At 41.7% G+C, this 21,111-nt stretch overlaps 2 protein-coding genes across 10 annotated transcripts in view; both read right to left on the bottom strand.

The window, feature by feature from the left end:
• GLE1 (GLE1 RNA export mediator) overlaps positions 1-5,334 on the bottom strand; it is a 59,706-nt gene extending 54,372 nt beyond the window's left edge. Inside the window, exon 1 of the mRNA XM_006834836.1 lies at positions 5,236-5,334. Within this exon, the coding sequence (XP_006834899.1) occupies positions 5,236-5,334 (99 nt within the window). The remainder of the gene's footprint in view (positions 1-5,235) is intronic.
• Positions 5,335-8,136: 2,802 nt separating this feature from the next.
• Positions 8,137-21,111, bottom strand: part of ODF2 (outer dense fiber of sperm tails 2) — a 52,541-nt gene continuing 39,566 nt past the window's right edge. For 3 of the 9 annotated variants that reach the window (XM_006834834.1, XM_006834831.1, XM_006834835.1), the window contains exons 14-16: positions 20,890-21,000; positions 20,615-20,719; positions 18,627-18,956 (exon numbers count right to left, since the gene is read on the bottom strand). In XM_006834834.1, coding sequence (XP_006834897.1) covers positions 18,735-18,956; positions 20,615-20,719; positions 20,890-21,000 — 438 coding nt within the window. In that variant the 3' untranslated portion in view covers positions 18,627-18,734. Of the gene's footprint in view, positions 8,525-14,856; positions 14,983-15,638; positions 15,802-17,392; positions 17,494-18,626; positions 18,957-20,614; positions 20,720-20,889; positions 21,001-21,111 lie in introns of those variants that run through there. The other 6 variants (XM_006834827.1, XM_006834830.1, XM_006834829.1 and 3 more) reach the window with 5 other exon arrangements.

Below are 21,111 nucleotides of genomic sequence, written 5' to 3'. Positions count from 1 at the left end.
GTTCTGCTGTGCATAAGGTCACTATGAGTTGGTACCAACTCTATGGCATTTAACAACACTTTCAGCAAGCAAGGTTGTATCATCTGCATATCATCGCAGGTTGTTAATGAGTCATCTTCCAATCCTGATGCCATGTTTTTCTTCATATAATCCAACTTCTTGAATTATATGCTCAGCATACAGGTTGAATAAGTATGGTGAAAGAATACAACCCTGTTGCACACCTTAATTTTAAACCATTCAGCATTCCCATGTTCTGTTAGAACAACTGCCTCTTGGTCCATGTACAGATTCCTCATGAGCACAGTTAAGTGTTCAGGATGCCATGAAGGCTCTTTATATATACAGACACATATTCATATTCTTGCACATATAAAAAGAAATAGATATATGTGTTGTGTATATATTATACCACCAAACATCTGTCAGTTTGTTGTATGGTGTTGGTTTGCATATTGCCGTGATGCTGATAAGCTATGCCTCTGGTGTTTTAAATAACAGCAGAGTCACGTATGGTGGACAGATTTCAGCTGAGCTTCCAGAGAAAGCTGGAGAGGGGACAAACTTCTAAATGTTTAGTCACTGAAAAACTTATATGAGTAACAGTGGAACATTGTCAGCTACAGTGCTGAAACATGAAAACATTATGAATAGCATGAAAATATTGTCAAATATAGTGCCACAAGAAGGGTCCCTCAGGTTGGAAGGCACATAAAATACAACTAGAGAAGAGCTGCCTCATCAAAGTAGAGTTGGCCTTGATGACTTTGGTAAGAATGACCCTGATATCAAAAATGCAATGGACTACCAAAACAAACAAATCTGTGTTGGAAGAAATACAGCCAGAATGCTCCTTAGAAGCCAGGATGGCGAGACTGTGGTTCTCATTTTTTGGAAGTATTATTAGGAGGGACGAAGCCCTGGAGAATGACCTCATGCTTGGTAAAGTGAAGGGTCAGTGAAAAAGAGTACGATCCCCAATGAGATGGATTGGCACAGTGGCAGCAGCAATGGCCTGAAGTGTAACACCAATTATGTAGATGGCGCAGGACCAGGCAATGTTGTGCACAGGGTCGCTGAGTTGGAACCAACTTGACAGCACCTAACAACAATAACAATATATATCACAAACTGAAAGAATTTAAATGTAACAGAAATAGCTACATGAGTTTACACACTTGCATACATGTGGTGGCAGCTGTGTGTTGTAGAGCTAATTATGACTCATAATGACCCTATACAAGTATTCCAAAGCTATAAATCTTTATAGGAGCAGAAAGCTTCATCTTTCTCCCATGAAGTGGTTGGTAAATTCAAACTTGTCCTTATGGTTAGCAGCCCAACTTGTAACCCAAGGCATTACAGGAGCTCCTTTGCCTACATATTGTTGTTGTTAAGTGCCATCGACTCGGTTCCAGCCCACAGCAACTCCATATAGGGTTTAGTAAAGATACATGTATAAGCATGCATGCATATATGTATGTAGACACATACATATATTTCTTAGCTCTGTCCACTGAAAAGACCTAAAAGCAATGATACTTTTTTTTCTTTTTAACTTTTAATTTTCAATTGGGTGAATGTTTACAGAGAAAATCAGTTTTCAACAACTCATATTTATTTCATATCATTGATTGCAATCTCCACAATGTAACACCATTTATCTAACTTCCTCCCTGTTTCCCATTTTCATTGCTCCTTCTTTCCCAACCCTTCTGAACTCTGTTCTTGGATAAATGTTGCCCTTCTGATCTCAAATGGTTGATGACCATTTGTGCTGTTGCACATATCTACTGCCCAGATCTTGATTTCTTAATTCCAGTTTACACAAAAAAGTCATCAGGAATTCCTGCATAAATGGGTGATGAGGAACATCTTCTTATGCCAGAAGTAAGCCTTTTCTCTTGGTATTGAGGAATCAACAAAACAGCTGAAAACACTGGAAGGTAGGCAGTGGATTGTTTGGTAGGTGTACTGTTTGGTTTGAGGGGCAAGCTTGTGGAAGAAACAACCAGTGTGGGGGTGACTGCTATAATTAGATAAGTAAATTGACAGAGCAAACAAATGTATTGAGCTTAACAAGGCCACAATTCTATGTTGCTGTTAAGTGCTACTGAGTCAATTCTAATAACAACCCTGAAAAGGGTTTCCAATCATAACTGGATAAAATATTTACAAACATGGATGTTGCTGTGTTGTCTAGTTTGTATAGGTTTCAAAGACCCAATGGTGGGTTTGAACCGCCGAGCTTGTGATTAGCAGTCCAGTGTTTATCCTACCTCGCTATGCTAGTGCTCACATACGTAAATGGTTGCTAAAAAGATGCTGAGTGTTGGATTGTTAGAGGTGGCTATCAGTGTGAACTCATGGTTTTAAAATAAATATGTAAAGGTAGCTCAGAAGATTTATGACAACTGTTTCTGGAGATTCCAAAGGGGTTATCCAGACAGATTTTCTCAAAGGACAGAGAATGATCACGGGGGCTTATTATGAAAAAGTTTTAAGAAAACTGGAAACTGCATTAGTGGAAAAAAAGGCCAAGAATGTAGTACCGAAGAAATTTTCATAATGACAATGCACCTGCTCATTTTTCCAAGGTAACAGGGCTGTCCTAGACGAATTTCAATGGGAAACTTTACTTTATCTACCCCACAGTCCTAATCTTGCACCTTCAGTCATTTTGTTCCCCACACTCAAAAAACATTCAAAAGAAACACGATTTGAGTCCCTTGAAGATATCAAAACTGTCATTTTGACCTACTAGAAATCAATGAGCACAGAATTCTTTGACGAAGGGATAGTGGTGGTTACGTAACATAGAGTCGGTTCCAACTCATAATGACCCTGTACAGGGTTTCTGAGGCTGTAAATCATTATGGGAGCAGAAAGCCTCATCATCCTCCTGTGGAACTGGTAGTTTCAAACTGCTGACCTCAAGGTTCACAGTCCGATTCATAACCACTGATGAAGGGTTAGAGAGATGGAAACACTGCCTTCAAAAGTAAACAAAGTTGATGGAAGACATGTCCAGAAATGGTAACTCCACATTTTGATACGGTTTCTATGATTTTTAGGAACACTTTTCAATTTAACCACATATGAGTGTATACATATGTTGTTGTTGCTGTAAGTGTTGTCAAGTCGGTTCCCACCCATAGTGACCCTGTATAGGGTTTCCAAGGAGTAACTGGTGAGCTTGAACCGCCTACATATGTATATATTTCCTAGCCCTATCCACTAAAATCGCCTAGAAGCAATAGTATTTGAGTAACAATGACCACACTGAGCTCCCAGATCTAGGTTTGTAAAAACCACCCTCCACTTAAAAGGAATCAGGTTTTGGAGAAATGGCTGATTCCAGGGTCAGGACAGAGAAAGTACAACTTGTACTTGGAATACTTTTTTGTCCTGAATAGTAGAGAAATGCTGGGCTAATGATGAAACATATTAAAGAGACATAAGAAGTAGTCTGAAGATACTGGCCAAATTTGGGACATTTTGAGAATCAAAATAAATGATAGTAATAAATTATAATTCCTTGAATAAATTGGAATCCATGAGTCCATATTGCTACAAATCATTAAACAGGGGAGCAAAGGAACCTCTCCTTTAAAGAACACCAAGTAACTAATGACAATTATAAAACAATCATATAAATAAAACTACTTTGATATCTTTAAAAAAACAAAAAAAAACCAGAATGTTAACTAACATATGTAGAAGGAATGATAGCTATAAAGAAACACCATTTGATAATAGCACAGAAGCCATCAATTAATTTGAAGACTGGTGGGTGGAGGTTTGACGAGAAAAGGATATTGTTGTAGTCTCAAAATGCCTCCCCAGAAAATATTAATCTATTATAAAGATTAAAATGATCAATTTTAAGGGTACAATCTGGCAGACACCACTATGAGCAAGGTTAGCATGGCAGGTGATGGAAGCAGTTGACTTCTCTTGCCTCCTTGATGTGAAGTACAGAGCCTGTTTCTGCGGTATTCTTGCCAAGAATGTATAAACTGAGTCGGGTCATTTGAAAACGTCAGACAGGCCCAAGCTGGGATCATCCTCCAAAATGTAAGGTCTGTAGCCTTTAGAATTGTCAAACACAAAAAAAACATAATGATTTAGAACTGTTCCACCCACAAGTCAGAAAAGACATCATATTTGTCCTTAGATTTCCAGCACCTAAGAAGTCCTGGTGTGGCGCTGTACGATAAACACTGGACTGCTAAACACAGGTCGGCAGTTCAAACCCACCTGCCACCCTCGGAGGGGTCACTAAGAGTTGGAATTGACTCGATGGCATTTAACTACAACAAAAGGGCACCCTTTTGTTGTAGTTAAATGCTGCCTAGTGCTCGCGGTGCCCACGCCCTGGGAACTTTCCAGGTCTGCCCAATAGCTAACATTTTGGTCAGTTCACTCACAGTAATGGATTAAACCAAAATTGATTCCGACTCATAGCAACCCTATAGGGCACAGCACAACTGACTCATAGGATTTCCAAGGCTGTAAATCTTGGAACTGCAGACCTTCTGGTTCGCGGTCCAGTGCTGATACAACAGCGCCACACTACAAGTCCCTACACAATGAATTAGGCTGAGTTAATCCTGGTGTAGGAATCGTGGTGTGGCGCTGTAGGATAAAGCACTGGACTACAAAGTCGCTTTGAACCGCAAGGTCAGTGGTTCAAACTCACCGGCCGCTACTCGCAAACCTTATACAGGGTCACTATCAGTCGGTACCGACTCCACGGCACTTAACAATAATAATCCAGGTGTGACACTGTAGAATAACCACTGGACTGCCAAACACAAGACCGGCGGTTCAAACCCCATCAGCTGCTCCTTGTAAGCCCTACACAGAGTTACTGAGTCGAAATCGACTCGACAGCACTTAGCAACAACAATCATTCTGCTAAATCCGGAGCCGTCAGCACAAAACCTACCACGTGAGAAGCCAGAATTGCTTCGGAAAGAGGAACTTAAATCTAAAGATGCCTTCTAGGAAAAGAGCAGCTCTGAAGGAGCTCCCCGAAAAGCTACAATAGGATGGGAAAGGCAGGTATTTTAGACCGTGAGATACACACACAAGAATTAACATTATCAGAAAGAACATACGGGACGCCGGGATCAGGACGTGCCAGTGGCTGAAAAAGAGTCGGGCCCAGCTCGAGCTAGAGGTGACTCGCGGAGCCTACGGGTCTACCCCACTTAGAGGTCATTTACTCACCTCGCCTCGGAGCAGCCAGTCACGGTTGTAGGACAGGCGGCCTTTGTCGGAACTGCGCAAGGCCTGCAAGGTCTCCCAGCAGCGTCCTTCCGAAGGCATGACCCAACAGGTTGCAGAGCCTCCGAAATTCTGCTTGTTGACAAAATAAGACCTCGAATCAGCCGCCCGGAAACGGCCATTCGCTTCCGCTTCCGGGGCGCGAGCCCCGAGGCCTTGTCCTTTAACGGCTGTGGGCACTGCTTCCGGGGACTTGCCCCGCCCACATTTGCTCTTCTGGGAAAGAGGACCCGCTCTGGTGACTTAACAGGGATTTATGAAGGCATGACCCTAGGTTTAGCACAGAATCCGACACTATTGAACAGGATATTAGGAAATTGGAATCCTCATATATAACTGTTGTTGTTATGTGCCGTGGAGTCGGTTCCGACTCATAGCGACCCTGTACAAGGTTTCTGAGGCTGTAAATCTTTACAGAAGCAGAACGCCTCATCTTTCCTCCCGCGTAACAGCTGGCAGTTTCAAACTGCTGACCTTGCGGTTTGCAACCCAATTCATAACCGCTATGCTTGTAAAATGGTGCAGCCTCTTTGTTAAAAGTCTGGCAGTTCCTTAAAAGGTTAAGCCTAGGTAGCATGTTGAGTGTTGTGAGTTGGTTCCAACTCAGAGTGACCCTTGTATAGGGTTTCCTAAGCTATAAATCTTTGCAGGAGCAGAATGCCTCATTTTTCTCTTGAAGCAGCTGGTGGATTCGAACCACCAAACTTGTGATTCCATATGGAACCACCGCATTCCCAAAAGAAATGAAAACGCCCACACAAATATTTGAAAACAAATGTTTATAGCAATTATTCATAATAGCCAAAAAGTGGAAACCACCCAAATGTCCATCAAATGGTGAATGGGTAAACAAAATGTGTTATTATTATAAAAAGGATACACTGATACATGCTATAGGTTACAAAATGAACCTCGAAAACAGTGAAAGCAGTCAAATGGCCACATACTTTGATTTCATTTATGTGCAATGTCCAGAGTAAGCAAATCCAGAGACAGACAGAGTAGTGGTTGCCAGAGATTGGAAGGGGAGGGAAGTGGGGTGACAGCTAACAAGTGAGTTTCTTTTGTGGGTAATGATAAAGATCAGAAATGTGATAGTGGTGATTATTGTACAACTTTGTAAGTATTCTAAAAACTAACTGAATTATATATACTTTGAATTTGTTTTATATTTCAATAAATAAAAAATAAATCATGATTCACAACTGCCCAGAGTCAGCTTTTTAAACTAGGAACCCAAACTTTCTATTATCTATCATCTTTCATGGGATCTCAGTTTGAGGTAGGAAGGCTTCTCTCTGTAGTTTGAAGCAATATAAACATTTTAAAATCTTCTCTGATACTTTACAAACTCCTTGGACATTTTGTAACAAAATATTTTACAAAGAAAAATAGAATGTTGTTGTAAGAGTCCCAGCAATTGACTAAGTAAGAGAGACGTTTCCCATGCAGTCATACACCAGTGTCTTTTGTTCTGCAATGTAGGTAACTCATTAGTATAGCCAAAGAATGAGATGCAGATATATACACATGTTAAGTTTGTCAACTGTCTATTATTGGGAAGCTCTTTCAGAAATTGTTAAGTTCAAGTCCATTTACCTTAAGGGTTTGAAAATGGCTTTTGTGACAATGATAGCTGGTAGTTGTACTCATTTTTTTATTCTGATTTTAAATGACCTTTTCTTGGCAAAGCTAAAAGATGAAAAATCCAAATATCCCCAATATTGGAGGGCAGGGGGATTTTCCTGGTCTATAAAATCCAGATATCCGAATGGGCCCATTCCCTTCAAGGACAGAGGAATTCATTAGAGTTTTGGAGTTGGGTTAGAGCGACTGAAAGGACACGGCTGGATCACCTGGAAGGACAACACCAGCTAGAACAGAAAGGTCAGAGTTCAGCCCAGCAGCACCAAATTTGTTTTCTCTGTTAAAAAAGAAAAAAATTGTTTTTCTTTCTTTTAAATATAAATACAGGAAAGTAAAAATGGCCCATAATCTTATCTTTCAGAAACCAGGAAATATTTTAAAAATAAAATATTTATACATTTCACCTCCCCTAAACAGCTAAAATGCTTTGCTTCAAAACGTTAAGCATTACACAAAGTCTGTTTCCTCTAGACATCTCACAGGATTATACTGTGAAAGCACATAAGGAGAAAAAATCTGGCTCAAAATGAAATGCCTACTGTTCCATGTACCAAGTACTTTAAAAAATGTTTACTGGCTCTCCTGCAACACTTCATAAAAGTATTCCCAGAGTTTTATTAATCATTTTTTTAAAAAGGGATGGGATATGTAATGGAAATCATTCAATAGAGCCTTAAATACTGATTATAAAAGCTTTTTGTAAAACACAAACTACTTCAAGAACAAATACAATCCATAGGTACAAACCAGGCAAACAGAAACAAAATAAAACAATGAGATTGGGGTTACACTTAGGACATGAGCCCTAGAGTGTATCTTGTGAAGTGCTAAGGGACAGGTGATCTCAAGAAAACTCTTAGGCATGCAAAGTAGCCATGGAACTTAAGAAGGGAGCCTTGGGAAAAACACCGCAGCCATGAAATAAGAAATAAAGTAAAGATGCTTATGCCCAGGAGGGGTTGATGGGATGAAGAGGAAGGCAAATCCTCTAGCTAACAGCTCCTATTGATGCAAGTCAAAGAAAATGTAGGAGGGTGAGTCCTCAGAAGAAGAGGGCTGACTATAAAGGACTGGAGGAATAGACCAAACATTCTCTGGGGAAAGGAATGAAGGTCATCGTGAGATAAAATCTGGTACCACAGGGTAGTAAATTTAAGGCCTGTCAAGGTAATAAAAAAAATTTTTCAAGAGGTTGACATCAGGGAGAAGAGAACCAAGTGGTATCATGAAGAACCACTTCATCCCCATGCTACGTTAGGGGCTTTTCTGGAGCCAGTAGCTAAGGACAATTCCCTAACCACATTTCATCACCCGAAGACAGTGGAAAACCAACAGGTTTTCCAGGTGTGGCTTGGCAACTCCATAGTTTCCATGATAACAATCAGGACTCCTGGCCTCAGGCAGGAGGAGATCTGGATCGGATGGGAGAACTGGTCAGGCAGGTACTGTAGGGACCATCGCCAAACACGTTGGCGTACGATGACTTGAGGAACTGGACATAGTTCTGCATGCTTCGATTGGTACTCTCTGACTGCTCCAAGCGATCTTTCAGGTCTTGCAGCCGGCTCTGGTAGCGACGGTCTGACTAAAGGGAGAAACAGTGAGAGCATGAGTCAAGCGCAGTTGATGCAGGCAGAGTCAGGAATAGTCAGTTTTACTTTTCTGTCTTCCCCCATAAACACTGGATTTCTTCTGATCTCTCTTTCTATATATATATATATATATCCCTCAGTGCCTGGTCCATTGTGGGCTTTTTTAAGTGTGAGATATGTAATACCCTGTAAATATATGTAAGTCTGGAGATACTTGGGCACTTGGAAAGGGTAACGTAAATACTATGGCCTACTTCAGATTCGCAAAGGGCTGCCTCAGAGGCAAAAAAGTTGAGGACCAGGGTTGAAAAAAGGGGAAAAAAAGCAATGAATTATTTGTCAAATGAGAGGTTATTTATTATACAGTTACAATGAATGAAAACTATGTAGTCATATTGTCTGGGCTAAGATTCAGTTTCCACATTTATAAAATGGGAATATAACTTTAGTATTCAGTCTATTTAAAAACCCATTATGCCCACGATATTAGGAAATAATAAATCATTATGCCCACGATATTAGGAAAGAACAATGTGAAAACCTTGCCTGACAGGAAGCCCAGCAAGACAACCTGAGGGAGTAACACCACAGCCAGAAACTGAAAGCAGCAAGATTAATCAGCACCGAGCTTGAGTCTCCCACAACAAGGCACTATGCAGTGAAGAGGCCCTGCGGAATCCTCAAGGAGCTCAGCCACATGAAAGGCATCAGTATCAGTCAGTGGCACTACCTGGAGAGAATGAACTGCAGGCCCAGCAAAACAGACATGATTGGCCCTCTTTTTCTCTCCTCCCAAAATCCAACAGAGGATCTATAGCGAAAGAAAACAGGAAAAGAAGAATGGACCAAAGATCCATATAGGTCTCTCATAAGCCTTGGGTTAAGCAAGGAGCTGAGGGAATAGAAGAAATTAAATTAAACTGACATGGACTCTGTCAGCTACCACTAGTAACTGTTCTGAAAGGGATTACATTAGAAGGTCCTGAGTAGAGTGGGAGACAATGTACAACAAAACCCCAAATCATAACAAGACGAGGCTTACTGGTCTAATAGAGACTAGTGGAACCCTAGGACTATGGCCCTTAGGTACCCTTCAGATCCAGACATGAGCTCACCCCATGGCTCACTTTTCAGACAGATAATATTAAGTTTTATAAGTAGAACAATAACACTAAGGAGGTATGCACACTTTGAGGTAAAAAAAGACAGCAATTATCCAAGGGCAAATTTCAGACAGGTTAAAAAAGAAGGACCAGTAACAGGAAGCAGGGAGGAAGTAGAATAAGTGATGTTGTATTGTGGAGAGTGCAGTCAGTAACATGAAACAAAGTGTGTATGAACTGTTGAACAGAAAAAAGATCTGCTCTGTAAGTCTTCACCTTATTTACAATAGAGTTAAAACACTTAGGGAAAAAATTTTAAGTAGAAGATTTGTGCTATGAAAACTATAAAACACTGTTGAAAGAAATTAAAGACCCAAATAAATAGAAATATGATGGGACTTCAAAAAGTTCATGGACAAATGGAATGAAAAGAGAATGGAATTTTTTCACTAACTTTTTGAAGCCACATCCTACATAATGTGCTCACAAATCAAAAGACATAATCTGGTCAGATGGCAATACTCTCCAAAATGATCTAAAGACAACATAATCTCAAGCAAAATTCTTAGCTGGTTCAAACCTGCAGAAATTGGTAAGCTGTTCCTAAAATTCACAATGTAAGAAACCCAAAATAACCAAATAATCATGAAAAAAGAACAAAATTAGGAGACTCATACTTCTCAACTTGAAAACTTACTACAAGTGGTACTGGCATAAAGACAGACGTATATCAAATTTGAGAGTTCACAAACCCTAATGTTTATGGTCAACTGATATTCAACAAGGGTGCCAAAGCAATTCAAAGGAAAAAGAATAGTGTTTTCCACAAATGATGCTAGGACAATTGGTTATCCAAATGAAAAAGAAAGATGTCGGGCCCTTACGCTGCATCCTATACAAAAATTAACTCAAACTGGCTCAAAGGCCTAAATGTAAGTGCTATAACTATACAAGTCTTAGAAGAAAGAATAGGAGTAACTCCTCAAAATCATGGGTTAGGAAATTGTTTCTTAAGTGTAATATAAAAAGCACATGAGAAAGAAAGAAGAAAGAAAAAAAAATTAAACAGGACTTCATCAAAATTTTGTGTTTCAAAAACAACATTATCAAGAAATTGAAAAGACAATCCACAGAATGGGAGAAAATATTTACAATTAATTTATTTGGTTAAGGGGCTTGAAGCCAGAATATATATGCAAAAAAAAAAAAAAATGCTAATAATTCAACAAGAAAAATAACTCAATTCTAAAATGGGCCAAGGATTTGAATAGACATTTCTCTAATGAAGAAATATAAGTGGCCAGCAAGATGTTCAACATTAGAAGTCATTAGGGACAATGCAAATCAAAACCATAATGAGATACCATTTCACACCTAGTAGGAGTCCTGGTATGGAGCTGTGGGTTAACGCACCAGACTGCAAAGCCATTTGAACTGCAAGGTCGGTGGGTCAAACTCACCAGCTGCTCCTTGGAAACCCTATACGGGGTTACTATGGGTCGGAATCTACTCAACAGCACTGAGCAACAACAGGATGTTAACATTGCTTGTCAGGTGCCATTGAGTCCATTTCAACTCATAGTGACCCTATGTATGTCATTGTTGTTTAGTGCTGTTGAGTCAGTTCTGACTCATAGTCAGGTTCTAGTGTATAGTTTTCCAAGGAATGATGGTGAGTTGAACCGCCGACCTCGTGGCTCAAATCATCTCTGTGGTCCAGTGCTTTATTGCATAGTGCCATACCAGGACACTACATATAACAGAATCAAATACTCATCAGTCTTGAACCATCATCCCAATGGTTCCTATGTTTGAGCCCACTGTTGCTGCCACTCATTAGAGTCTTACTGTTTTTCATTGACCCTCTCTCTCTACCTTACCAAGAGAAATGTCCTTTTTTCCAGAGACTGGTTCCTCTTGATAACACTTTTCCAAAGTACATGAGACAAAGTCTTACCATCTTTGTTTCTAAGTAGCATTCTGGTTGTACTTCTTCCAACACAGGTTGTTCATTCTTCTTGCAATTCATGATAAAAGTCAATGTTCTTAACCAAAACCACAATTCAAAGGCATCCTTTTTTTTTTTTTTGTATTCCTTATTCACTGTCCGATTTTCACATGCATAAAATGTAACTGAAAATACCAGGGTGTAGGTCAGGAGTACCCTTATCTTCAAAGAGATCCCTTTGCTTTTTAACACTTTAAATAAGTCTTTTGTAGCACATTTGCCCAATGCAATATATTGTTGAATTTCTTGACTGCTTCTTTCATGGGTGTTGATATTTGATCCAAGCATAGTAAATTTCTTGACAATACCAATACTTTCTTCATTTAACAGGACATTGAGTCCTGGTGTGGCACTGTAGGATAAACACTGGACTCTAACCACAAGGTCGGCAGATCAAACCTACCAGTGCTGCTCCTTGGAAACCCCATATAGGTTTGCTATGGGTCAGACAGATTCACTGGCATGTAGCAACATCATAATGTTGCTCACTGGTCCAGTTGTGAGGATTTTTGTTTTCTTTAAGGAGTCTTCTTCCAAACTTGATGACACATTCTTCAAATATACCAGCTTCTTGGTTTATTTGCTCAGCAGATTGAATAAATATGGTGAAAGGATGGAACTGTGAAGCACATATTTCCTGATTTCAAACCATACAGTATCTATCCCCTGTTCTGTTCATACCACTGCCTCTTGGTCTCCGTAAAGGTTCCTCCTGAGCATAATTAAGTGTTCCGGAATAACCCCTTCATCACAGTATTATCCATAAATTATTCTGACCCATAGAGTCAAATGCCTATGCACAGTCAGAAAAATATACTAAATATCTTTCTGGTATTCTCTGCTTTCAGCCAAGATTAATCTGATATTAGCAATGATGTCCCTCATTACATGACTTTGTCTCAATCCAGCTTGCATTTCTGGAAGTTCCCTGTAGATGTATTGCTACAACCATTTTTTTATTATCTTCAGTAAAATTTTACTTATATGTAATACTAATGATACTGGTTAATAATGTCTGCATTCTTTTGGATCATCTTTCTTTGAAATGGGTATGAATATGGCTCTCTCCTAGTTGGATGGCCAAGTAGATGTCTTTCAAATTTCTTGGCATAGACGAGGGAACACCTCCAGCAAATACATAGTTTGTTTAAACATTTCAATTAACAACTCTTTCAGTTCATGGAGTCAATGCCTTCTGTGCCACTAGGCATTCAATAGACACTAGGATGGCTATTATAAAACAAAGGGAAAGCAGGTATTGTCCAGGATGCGGAACATCTGGAAGTCTTATACACTGCCAGTGGGAGTGTAAAATAGTGCTGCTACTTTGGAAAACAGTCTAGCAGTTCCTCAAAAATGTATAGGTCACATTAACAATGGGCTCAAGGGTAACAACAATTGTTAGGGTAGTTTAGGACCAGGCAGTATTTTGTTCTGTTATGCATAGGGTCAATGTGAGTTGAAACCCACATGATAGCACCACACAACAGTAACAACTCAAAAAAAAAACAACTTAAAAACAAAAAGTATAGGTTACAATGAATAAGAATCGACTGGATGGCAATGGATATGATATTATTTTGGGATACTATGACCCTGCTGTGTATTTAACACGTCCACACAAAACTTGTACAGAAGAGTTCATGACAGTTCATAACAAAAAACAACTCAAACATCCATCATTTGGTAATACATAAACAACCTATGATCTACCAACATGATGAAATAATAAATGACAATAAAAAAGTGTGAAGTTCTGATACATGCTTAGTTCTCTAGTGATGCTATAAAAGAAATACTACAAGTGGATGGTCTTAACAACAAGAAAGTTATTCTCTCACAGTTTAGGGGGTAAAGGTCCAAATTCAGAATGCTTGCTCTAGGGGAAGATTTTCTCTCTGTGTCATCTCTGGGAAAGGTCTTTATCTCCTTCTAGCAACTCTAGGCCCAGCGTTCCTTGGAGATCCCCATATGTCTTGGCATCAATCTTGCCCTGGATTTAGAAGCTTCACGACACAGGGAACCCCAGGTCCAAAGGACACATTCCACTTCTGGCTCTTCTTTCTTGCTTCTTTTTTTCTCTGCTCACTTCTCTCTCCTTTTATCTTTACAAAAATGGAAGATGTTACAGACCACACCCTCAAGGAAACTTCTTTCAAATGACTGGCTGCTCACAGCAGATATCTCATCATCGAAGTGATTATATTAAATCTCATTATGGGGGATTCCTATATCTTAACTGCTGATCCACTCACTAAGAATCCTGGCCCAGTCAAGGTGACATAAAACTTGAGCTATCACACATGCTATAACATGAGTGAACCTTAAAATGTTATGCTAAGAACTCAGTCATAAAAAAATTACATATTCTATTATTTCACTTTAAGTTAAATTTTCAAAATAAACAAATCCATAGAGATTTTATTAATGGTTGCCAAGGACTATAGGAAGGAGCTCTGGAAGCATAGTGGGTTATGAGTTGGGCTCAAGGTTAGTTAGCAGTTTCATATCTACCAGCAGCGACACAGGAAAGATATGAGGCTTTCTGCTATAAAGATTTACAGCCTAATAAACCCTATACATGGCACATTAACCAGCACCACCACCACCACCACCACCACCACCAAGGACTATGGAGGCTGTGGTTCACCGGCCTGGGTAAAGAACCCACAACATTCTGAGGCTGGGCACTGCTTAGCATCAACTCATGTGGCTTATGAGTCTGGGATTTCTTTCTGAAAATGTTCTAAATGCAAATTGTGGTGGTATTTTATAACTCTCTGAATACATTAAAAATGACTGAACTGTTCAACTTGAATGAATGTATTTTATGGTATGAACATGTTGTTGTTTTTGTTAAGTACCATTGTTTTCGACCCACAGTGACCCTGAATAGGGTTTCCGAGGCTGTAAATCTTTACGGGAGCAGAAAGCCTCATCTTTCTCCCACGAAGGAGCTGGTAGTTTCAACTGCTGACCTTGTGATGGTATTAACAGAGTATCTTAATAAAAGTGTTAAGAAAGGGGAGAAGGGGATGCTGCCCAAGATATCCTTAAAAAACGGGAATTTATTTGGAGAAAAAGAAAACCATGGCATATTTATTAAACCACTATTCACCACAACCACCACCATCTTGTCCTGCAAGCCTGAAGAAGGTTAAAATCTCAATCCTTTCCCCATTTGTCTAGCTCCTTGCCCACCAGCACAACTCACATCATCACGGCTCCGCCGCAGCTGACTGAGTTCTGTTTTGGTCCTGCTTAGCTGGGTCTCAAGATCCAGGATTTTATTCTGGGCTGCTCGCTCCTTGGAGACTGCATGCTCCTTGGTTTGCTCCACCTGCACAGAAGACACAGAAGTAGGGCTGTCCTCCCCTAACCTAGGGACAGCTGGCAAAGAGAAGGCTGCACCACTTCCACTATTGAGACTCACAGACAGCATGTGCATATCAGCTCAGAGTCTCTGGAGGCTCAGGGCAGGAGAAGCTATAGGTTCTACTTCTCTATCGAGCTTCACCTGCCCCGTCTCAATGCCTCTGACTCCTCATAAAAGATGTGGTATACCTGCTTGAGTCACAACAAAGCAGCAATTACATCACATTCATCATGAATAAAGTGCTAAGCCCCTTACAATAATTACTTATTTGATCCATAAAACAAATACATGAGGCAGGCACTATGATTCAGCCTGATTTTAAGATGGGGCAAAAGCCCTGGTGACAGAGTGGTTAAACCTTCATCTGCTAACCAAGAGGTTGGTGATTTGAACCCAACAGCCTCTCAGAAGGAGACAGATGCGGCAGGCAAGCTTTTTCTGCAAAGATGTACAGCCTTGGAAACACTATGGGGCAGTTCTACTCTGTCTTATCAGATTGCTATGAGTCAGAATTTACTCGATGACAATGGATTTTGAGGGGCAGATGGGAAAGTAGGCTCAGAGAGGTTAGGTGATCTACCAAGGTCACAGAGCTAGGTAATAATGGAACTGAGACTTACCTGCCTTCTAGCATCTTCAATAGCGCTCTCCAATTGCCTTGCCAAGGTCCCACACTCTCGGGTTTTCTCTTCCAGCCGCAGTTGGGACTGATGGATGGCCTCCTCCCTCTTGGCAATCACCTGTAGGAACTCTATGTTCTGGGCACTGGTCGCCTCCAGTTTCCTAGGTGAAAGCAGTCAATCAGATTTCCTCATATTCCCACCTGTTCTGTTTCATCCCACCAGGGGGCGGTCAGCCACTTCGGGATCGAGGCTCTCATCACGCCGAGAATCTCCAAGGAGCCAGAGTAATCGACCAAGATTTGTAGATCAGTAAGACAGCCAAGGAACTGTATAACTGGAGAAGCTGGTTAGAATACAGTAGGAAGAGGGGGAAAAGCAAGTATGGACGACCACAGGCTGTGCAAGTGTGCATATCACCACACATAACACAGAAACTTACAGCACGGGGTGTAGTGTTATTGTCCACATTTTACAAATGAAGACAGAGTCTCAGAGAGGTGAAATCATTGGCCCAAGGTCAACACAGAGGGCAGGTCTGTCTCCCCAACCCATGCTTCCAACTTCTACTATTCACTGCTGTCTCACAAAAGGACTTCAGCTGGACCTCTCAACACCTCAGGTGACTATCCTGATGTACTTCCAGAGCACCTTCCAATTTAAGGAGGTGAACAGAGACTCAGTCCACCTGATTCAAATCCCTGCTTCCTGGTACATTAGCCCACCATCTGGGCAGTTACAGCTTCCTAGGGCCTCAAGCCCTTCATCTCTGAAATTAAAGCCTGCCCATTGCCAAGGATCTCCAGCCTCCATTTACAGATGCTAACACAAACTTTGAAGAGCCTTGGTTATGAAGTGGTTAAATGCTCAACTGCTAAAGAAAAGGTTGGTGATTCAAACCCACCAGCCGTGCTATGGGAGAGATGGGGCCAGTTCTGTCTTTTAAGGGTCACTTTGCGTCAACAGCAGTGGGTTTGGTTGGGAAGATGAACTTTGAAGGAATGCAAGCACAGCTCTAGTCACAGCTTTGCCAGTACAGCTGTGTGACCTTGGCTAAGTCACTTAACCTCTCTCCTAGCCTCAGTTTTCTCATATTTAAAAGTGGAATAAATCCAGCTAACACATATTGAACATTTCTCTATGCCTTATAAGGCATTATCTTGATGAAGACTCACAATAACTCCATAAGCTAAATTATCACCCCAATCTTGAACCCTTCCTAAAGATGAGGAAACTGAGGTTGAAAGGGGGTGAAATTATTTGTTCAAGATCACCAAACAGTTAAGTGGCAGAGCTAGGACTCAAGGCCAGGGGTTCTAATTCCAACAGGTAAACTCTTCACTGCTGATTGCCTTCAACAATCCAGAAGTTTAACAAAAGAGCCAGACAGAAAGGTATCAGGGAAGGATGACCAGGAACAAAGAACAAAATGAGGGAGAAATGCCCTCATCATAGTGTATTTGGCTTTTCCACTCTAGCTAGGTCCTGCTTGGGTAAAGCATGTCTTTCTGATGCTTCTAGGTGGTCTGATCTTCATCTTGTGCTGCATCCCCCCAAGCTAAGAGACCACCTTCCTCTCTCTCCCATGACACTTACCACTGAAATGGAAGCAGCTTCTCCCCTGAAGTCTGCCTAGTACCATCCAGGGCCATGAGTCCCGCAAACACTTCAGCACACTGAACACAAAGCAGCTAAGTGGCTGAAAAGTTGCAGGTCCTAGGAAGAGGACAGAGATGGGACCAAGTGCCTCTAACCTCTCCAGTTCATCCACCTTCAGACTCAGCTGTTTATTTTGCTTCTGGGAAGCCTGATGTTTCTCTCTCGCCATCTCCAGCTTGTCCCCCTGGTGTTCGATCTAAAATGACAGGAACACAGACTGGTTTATGAAAGAACTTCTTTGCCTTATGACCTGTCATCCACACCCAGGCAAGAGGCATGCTGCCCTCAGCAGGTGTCCAGGTCTCGGTATACAACCTGGAGGAGAGAGAGCAGGAAAAGGTTAGGCACAACTCCCAAGACGAAAGACTTTCGCATCCCAAGAGAAGTGAGAGTTGATCCTGAAGAACCACAAGAATGCTGTCTTATCAGGGGAGGCCAAACTGAGTCACCCAGCAGAGAATGACACTAGACATGAGAAGGCAGAAGCAGTAGTAGCCCAGTTGGCCCACATGGCACCCCCTGGAGTGTCTGTCTTTATTAATTACGTTGATCATTATTTCTTTCTCCACTTAACTGGGGACAAGCTGTAAGCAAGGCAACAGGAAATCTTTCAATATTTTAAGGCTGGCAAGTTTAAGAAGTTACTCAGAGGACAGAGGACAGAGGACTACTTTACGCAGAAGCCTCAGTCATCGAGGATGTTCAGATACAACAGAGAAGAGGATAGATAGTAGGGGTTTGGAAACTGGCTCGTGTAATTAGCTCTCTGGCCTTAGGAAATGACTTTTCCCCTCTATGCCTTGGTTTCTTCTCTACAAATGATAACATCTACACTTCACAGAGTTCCTGGGTGAATTGAAATATCAGTAAATTGCTTATTTGATGTAGAACACAGAGCACATACTTTTAGCAGATAGCTACATTTATCCTTTTTACAAGGGAGTAGGTCAAGAGACGGGGAAGGCTTCCCAAGGTCACACTGCAAATGAGTGACATATAACTTTCTGGACAGAGGAGGCATGGTACCAGTAACCTTGCTCCCTTGCTTCTCCGAGTGAGGGAGCCCTCTTTCGGGCAGAAGCTCAGTCAACAGATCTGTTAAGAGTAAGGGAAGGGTTTGTTAAAACAAGAGAGCTTGGGAAAAAGTAACTCTATATCTTGGAGTTGGCTCCTGTCTCACTTGTGTATGTGTGTGTGTGAGACTAAAGGCATGAAGGGCAGGAGGCAAGCAGAGAGTGGGAGCACTCAGGTATGGGGCAAGAGCAGGAGGGCCCAACCATCCAAGTGAATGACGGCTCCTATAACTATAATCACTATGTGCAACACGAAGCATTTGGCACACCAGACTTTTATTTCACAGCACTGATGATAGCTCACTCCTTTCAGAAAGCGGGAGCCAAGAAAAAGGAAGTGGTCCTCCCTTGGGGGGCATGCAGCTCATCTTGGTATGCGGGCCCCTGCTCGGGCCAGTTCGTGGGAACCTTTCTGCCAGTCCCTTACCCGGCTGCGCAGGTCTGATATGATGGCTGTGAGGTCAACATTCTTCCTCTCATAGCCCTGCAGTTGGTCCTGGCATTCAGCTAGCTTAGCCTCTGTGATCTTGAGGATGTCAGGCAGCTGCTGTAGGTCAGCCAGCTGGGACTGGAACTGCCGACGAGCCTGGAAAGACAGAGAATGTCCACCATTGGGAAGGGCCGGGGCTGCTTGTGGAGCCAGGCAGAGTCCTTTGAAATCAGGATGGGCTGCCCTCCATTCTCAGAAGATCCTGCAAAATTCACCGACAGGGGTGTGGCCTGACCTCACTGCCAACCACTAAGTAGATGCCTAGCTGCTCTCTTAGGTAATACACTAGGCCGGACTAACACTTGAGCTTGCCCTCATTCTGTTATTAAATAATAGCAACCATGCAGTAAGCACCAGGAGTAAGCGCCAGGATCCATGTGTTAAGGCTCTCTGCAGCTGCTCATTTAATTCACTGAGCAGGTGCTATTATTCCCAATTTTCTAGGTCAGCAAATTGAGGCTCAAGATAGCGAAGTTGTCAATTTAACCAAGGCTACTCAGCTAGAGAAGAAAAATTTGGCATCAGGACTAGAGGAAGACTCATTAACAACCTGCGATACGCAGATGATACAACCTTGCTTGCTGAAAGTGAAACGGACTTAAAATATTTACTGAGGAATACCACAGCCTTTGGTATGTATTGCATCTCAAAGTAAAGAAAACAAAAATCCTCACCACTGGACAAATAAACAACACTCTTATCAATGGAGAAAAGACTGAAGTTATCAAGGAATTCATTCTTCTTGGATCAACTATCAATACTCATGGAAGCAGCAGTCAAGAAATCAAATGACGCAGAGTAGACAGGGATGGGCAACTTGGACATTGGCTATCAAAAATGGGGGGCCAACAAAGGCAAGAAGTGACTGGCTTACAAGCTTTCAAGAGGGAACCTAGAGCCAGGGGGCCTGGAGGAAGGCAGAATTTCCAGTGAGTACTATCCAATTTGTCTAGGCGGAGCTGATAAAATGAAATGCGGATAGATCTCTTGTGGTACAATAGTGAATAATTGTTATCAGGACTGACTGTGAGGGTTGGAAAAGTAAAGGTAGATATTTTGTAGCAAGGCAGGGAATGATTAACTTTCCAGTCTAGGAGTGGAGGTCCCTGGGACCATGAAGGGAGAAGAGCGGAGAGCGTGACCCTACCCAGAGAAGCAGCGATGCTTGAGATGGAGGCAGAGATGATGACGTGGAGCGATGGAGCAGCTGGGAAGTTTAGATTCAGAGAGGGAGAGGGACTGTGTGCTGAAGACTGGGGGTGGGGGGGAGTAGTGTAGGGGGCAGGCTTGCAGGGTATACCCTTTGGTTGGTTGATGATGCATAGAGGGGATTGGAACCATGGCAATGAAACGATATACGATAGGATGAATGTAAAACTAATGTTCTCCCATGTAAACTATCATATAATTCACAGTAAAACATAAAAAATTTAAAAAAATAAAAATTAAATAGGCATACCTAAAAGATATTCTACCTGCAGATTTAAGTCCATTTGGATGCTCTGAACAAAATAGTTCTGTTTTTAAGGAAATTGAAAAGGAAAAAGAAAACCAGAGGGGAAAAGAGAAAAAGAGGCAGCAGGATGAGAAGACAGGAGTCAAGAAACAGAGAAAGAACACATACACGCAAGAGTGCCGCAGACCGCCAATAAAGAAAAAAACCAATCTTTGTGTCTGAATCAGGGAGGGTCAAAGGCATACAGGAGGGACAGTTCTAGCTCGGGATGGAAAGAAGCAAAGAAAGGGAGAAGTACCGCTTCAATCTCTTTGTTCATCTCATCCTTAAGGATCTTGTTCTCTTTGTCACAGCGTTCCAGCTGGGCAGCCACTTCATCAGCCTCTAATCTGGTCTTCATTACCTAGGAACCAGCAACATATCAGATTATTTTGGGCAGAGCAAAGTTTTGGTGAGAAACACCTACATCCACCCTTCCTAGAAGAGGCCTTGTGGAAACCTCCCAACCTGAAAGGGATGTGGGGAAAGGCATTTTCTTTCCTCAAAGGGGGTCCAGGGCACTGAGAGACATACCTGACTCTTATAGTTGTCAATCATCCCCTCATAATTCTTAACTGATGCCTTCAGCTGTTGGACCTCAAGGTGCGCCTGATTGAGTTTGTCCTCCATCGGGGTGAAGCTGGCCTAGAAAAGGGGGCTTTGTAAGTAACTAGCAGGAAAGTTCAGAATTAGATGGCATTCCTACCTCAATTCTATTTCAAAGGACCAACAGCTTAGAGAGGTAAAAGGGTAAGA

The sequence above is a fragment of the Chrysochloris asiatica genome, unplaced genomic scaffold, assembly GCF_000296735.1.
Source record: "Chrysochloris asiatica unplaced genomic scaffold, ChrAsi1.0 scaffold00014, whole genome shotgun sequence".
NCBI classification, from domain to species: domain Eukaryota; kingdom Metazoa; phylum Chordata; class Mammalia; order Afrosoricida; family Chrysochloridae; genus Chrysochloris; species Chrysochloris asiatica.
The sequence above is the reverse complement of the archived record's forward strand: the minus strand, read 5'-3'. Positions and strand labels throughout refer to the sequence as shown.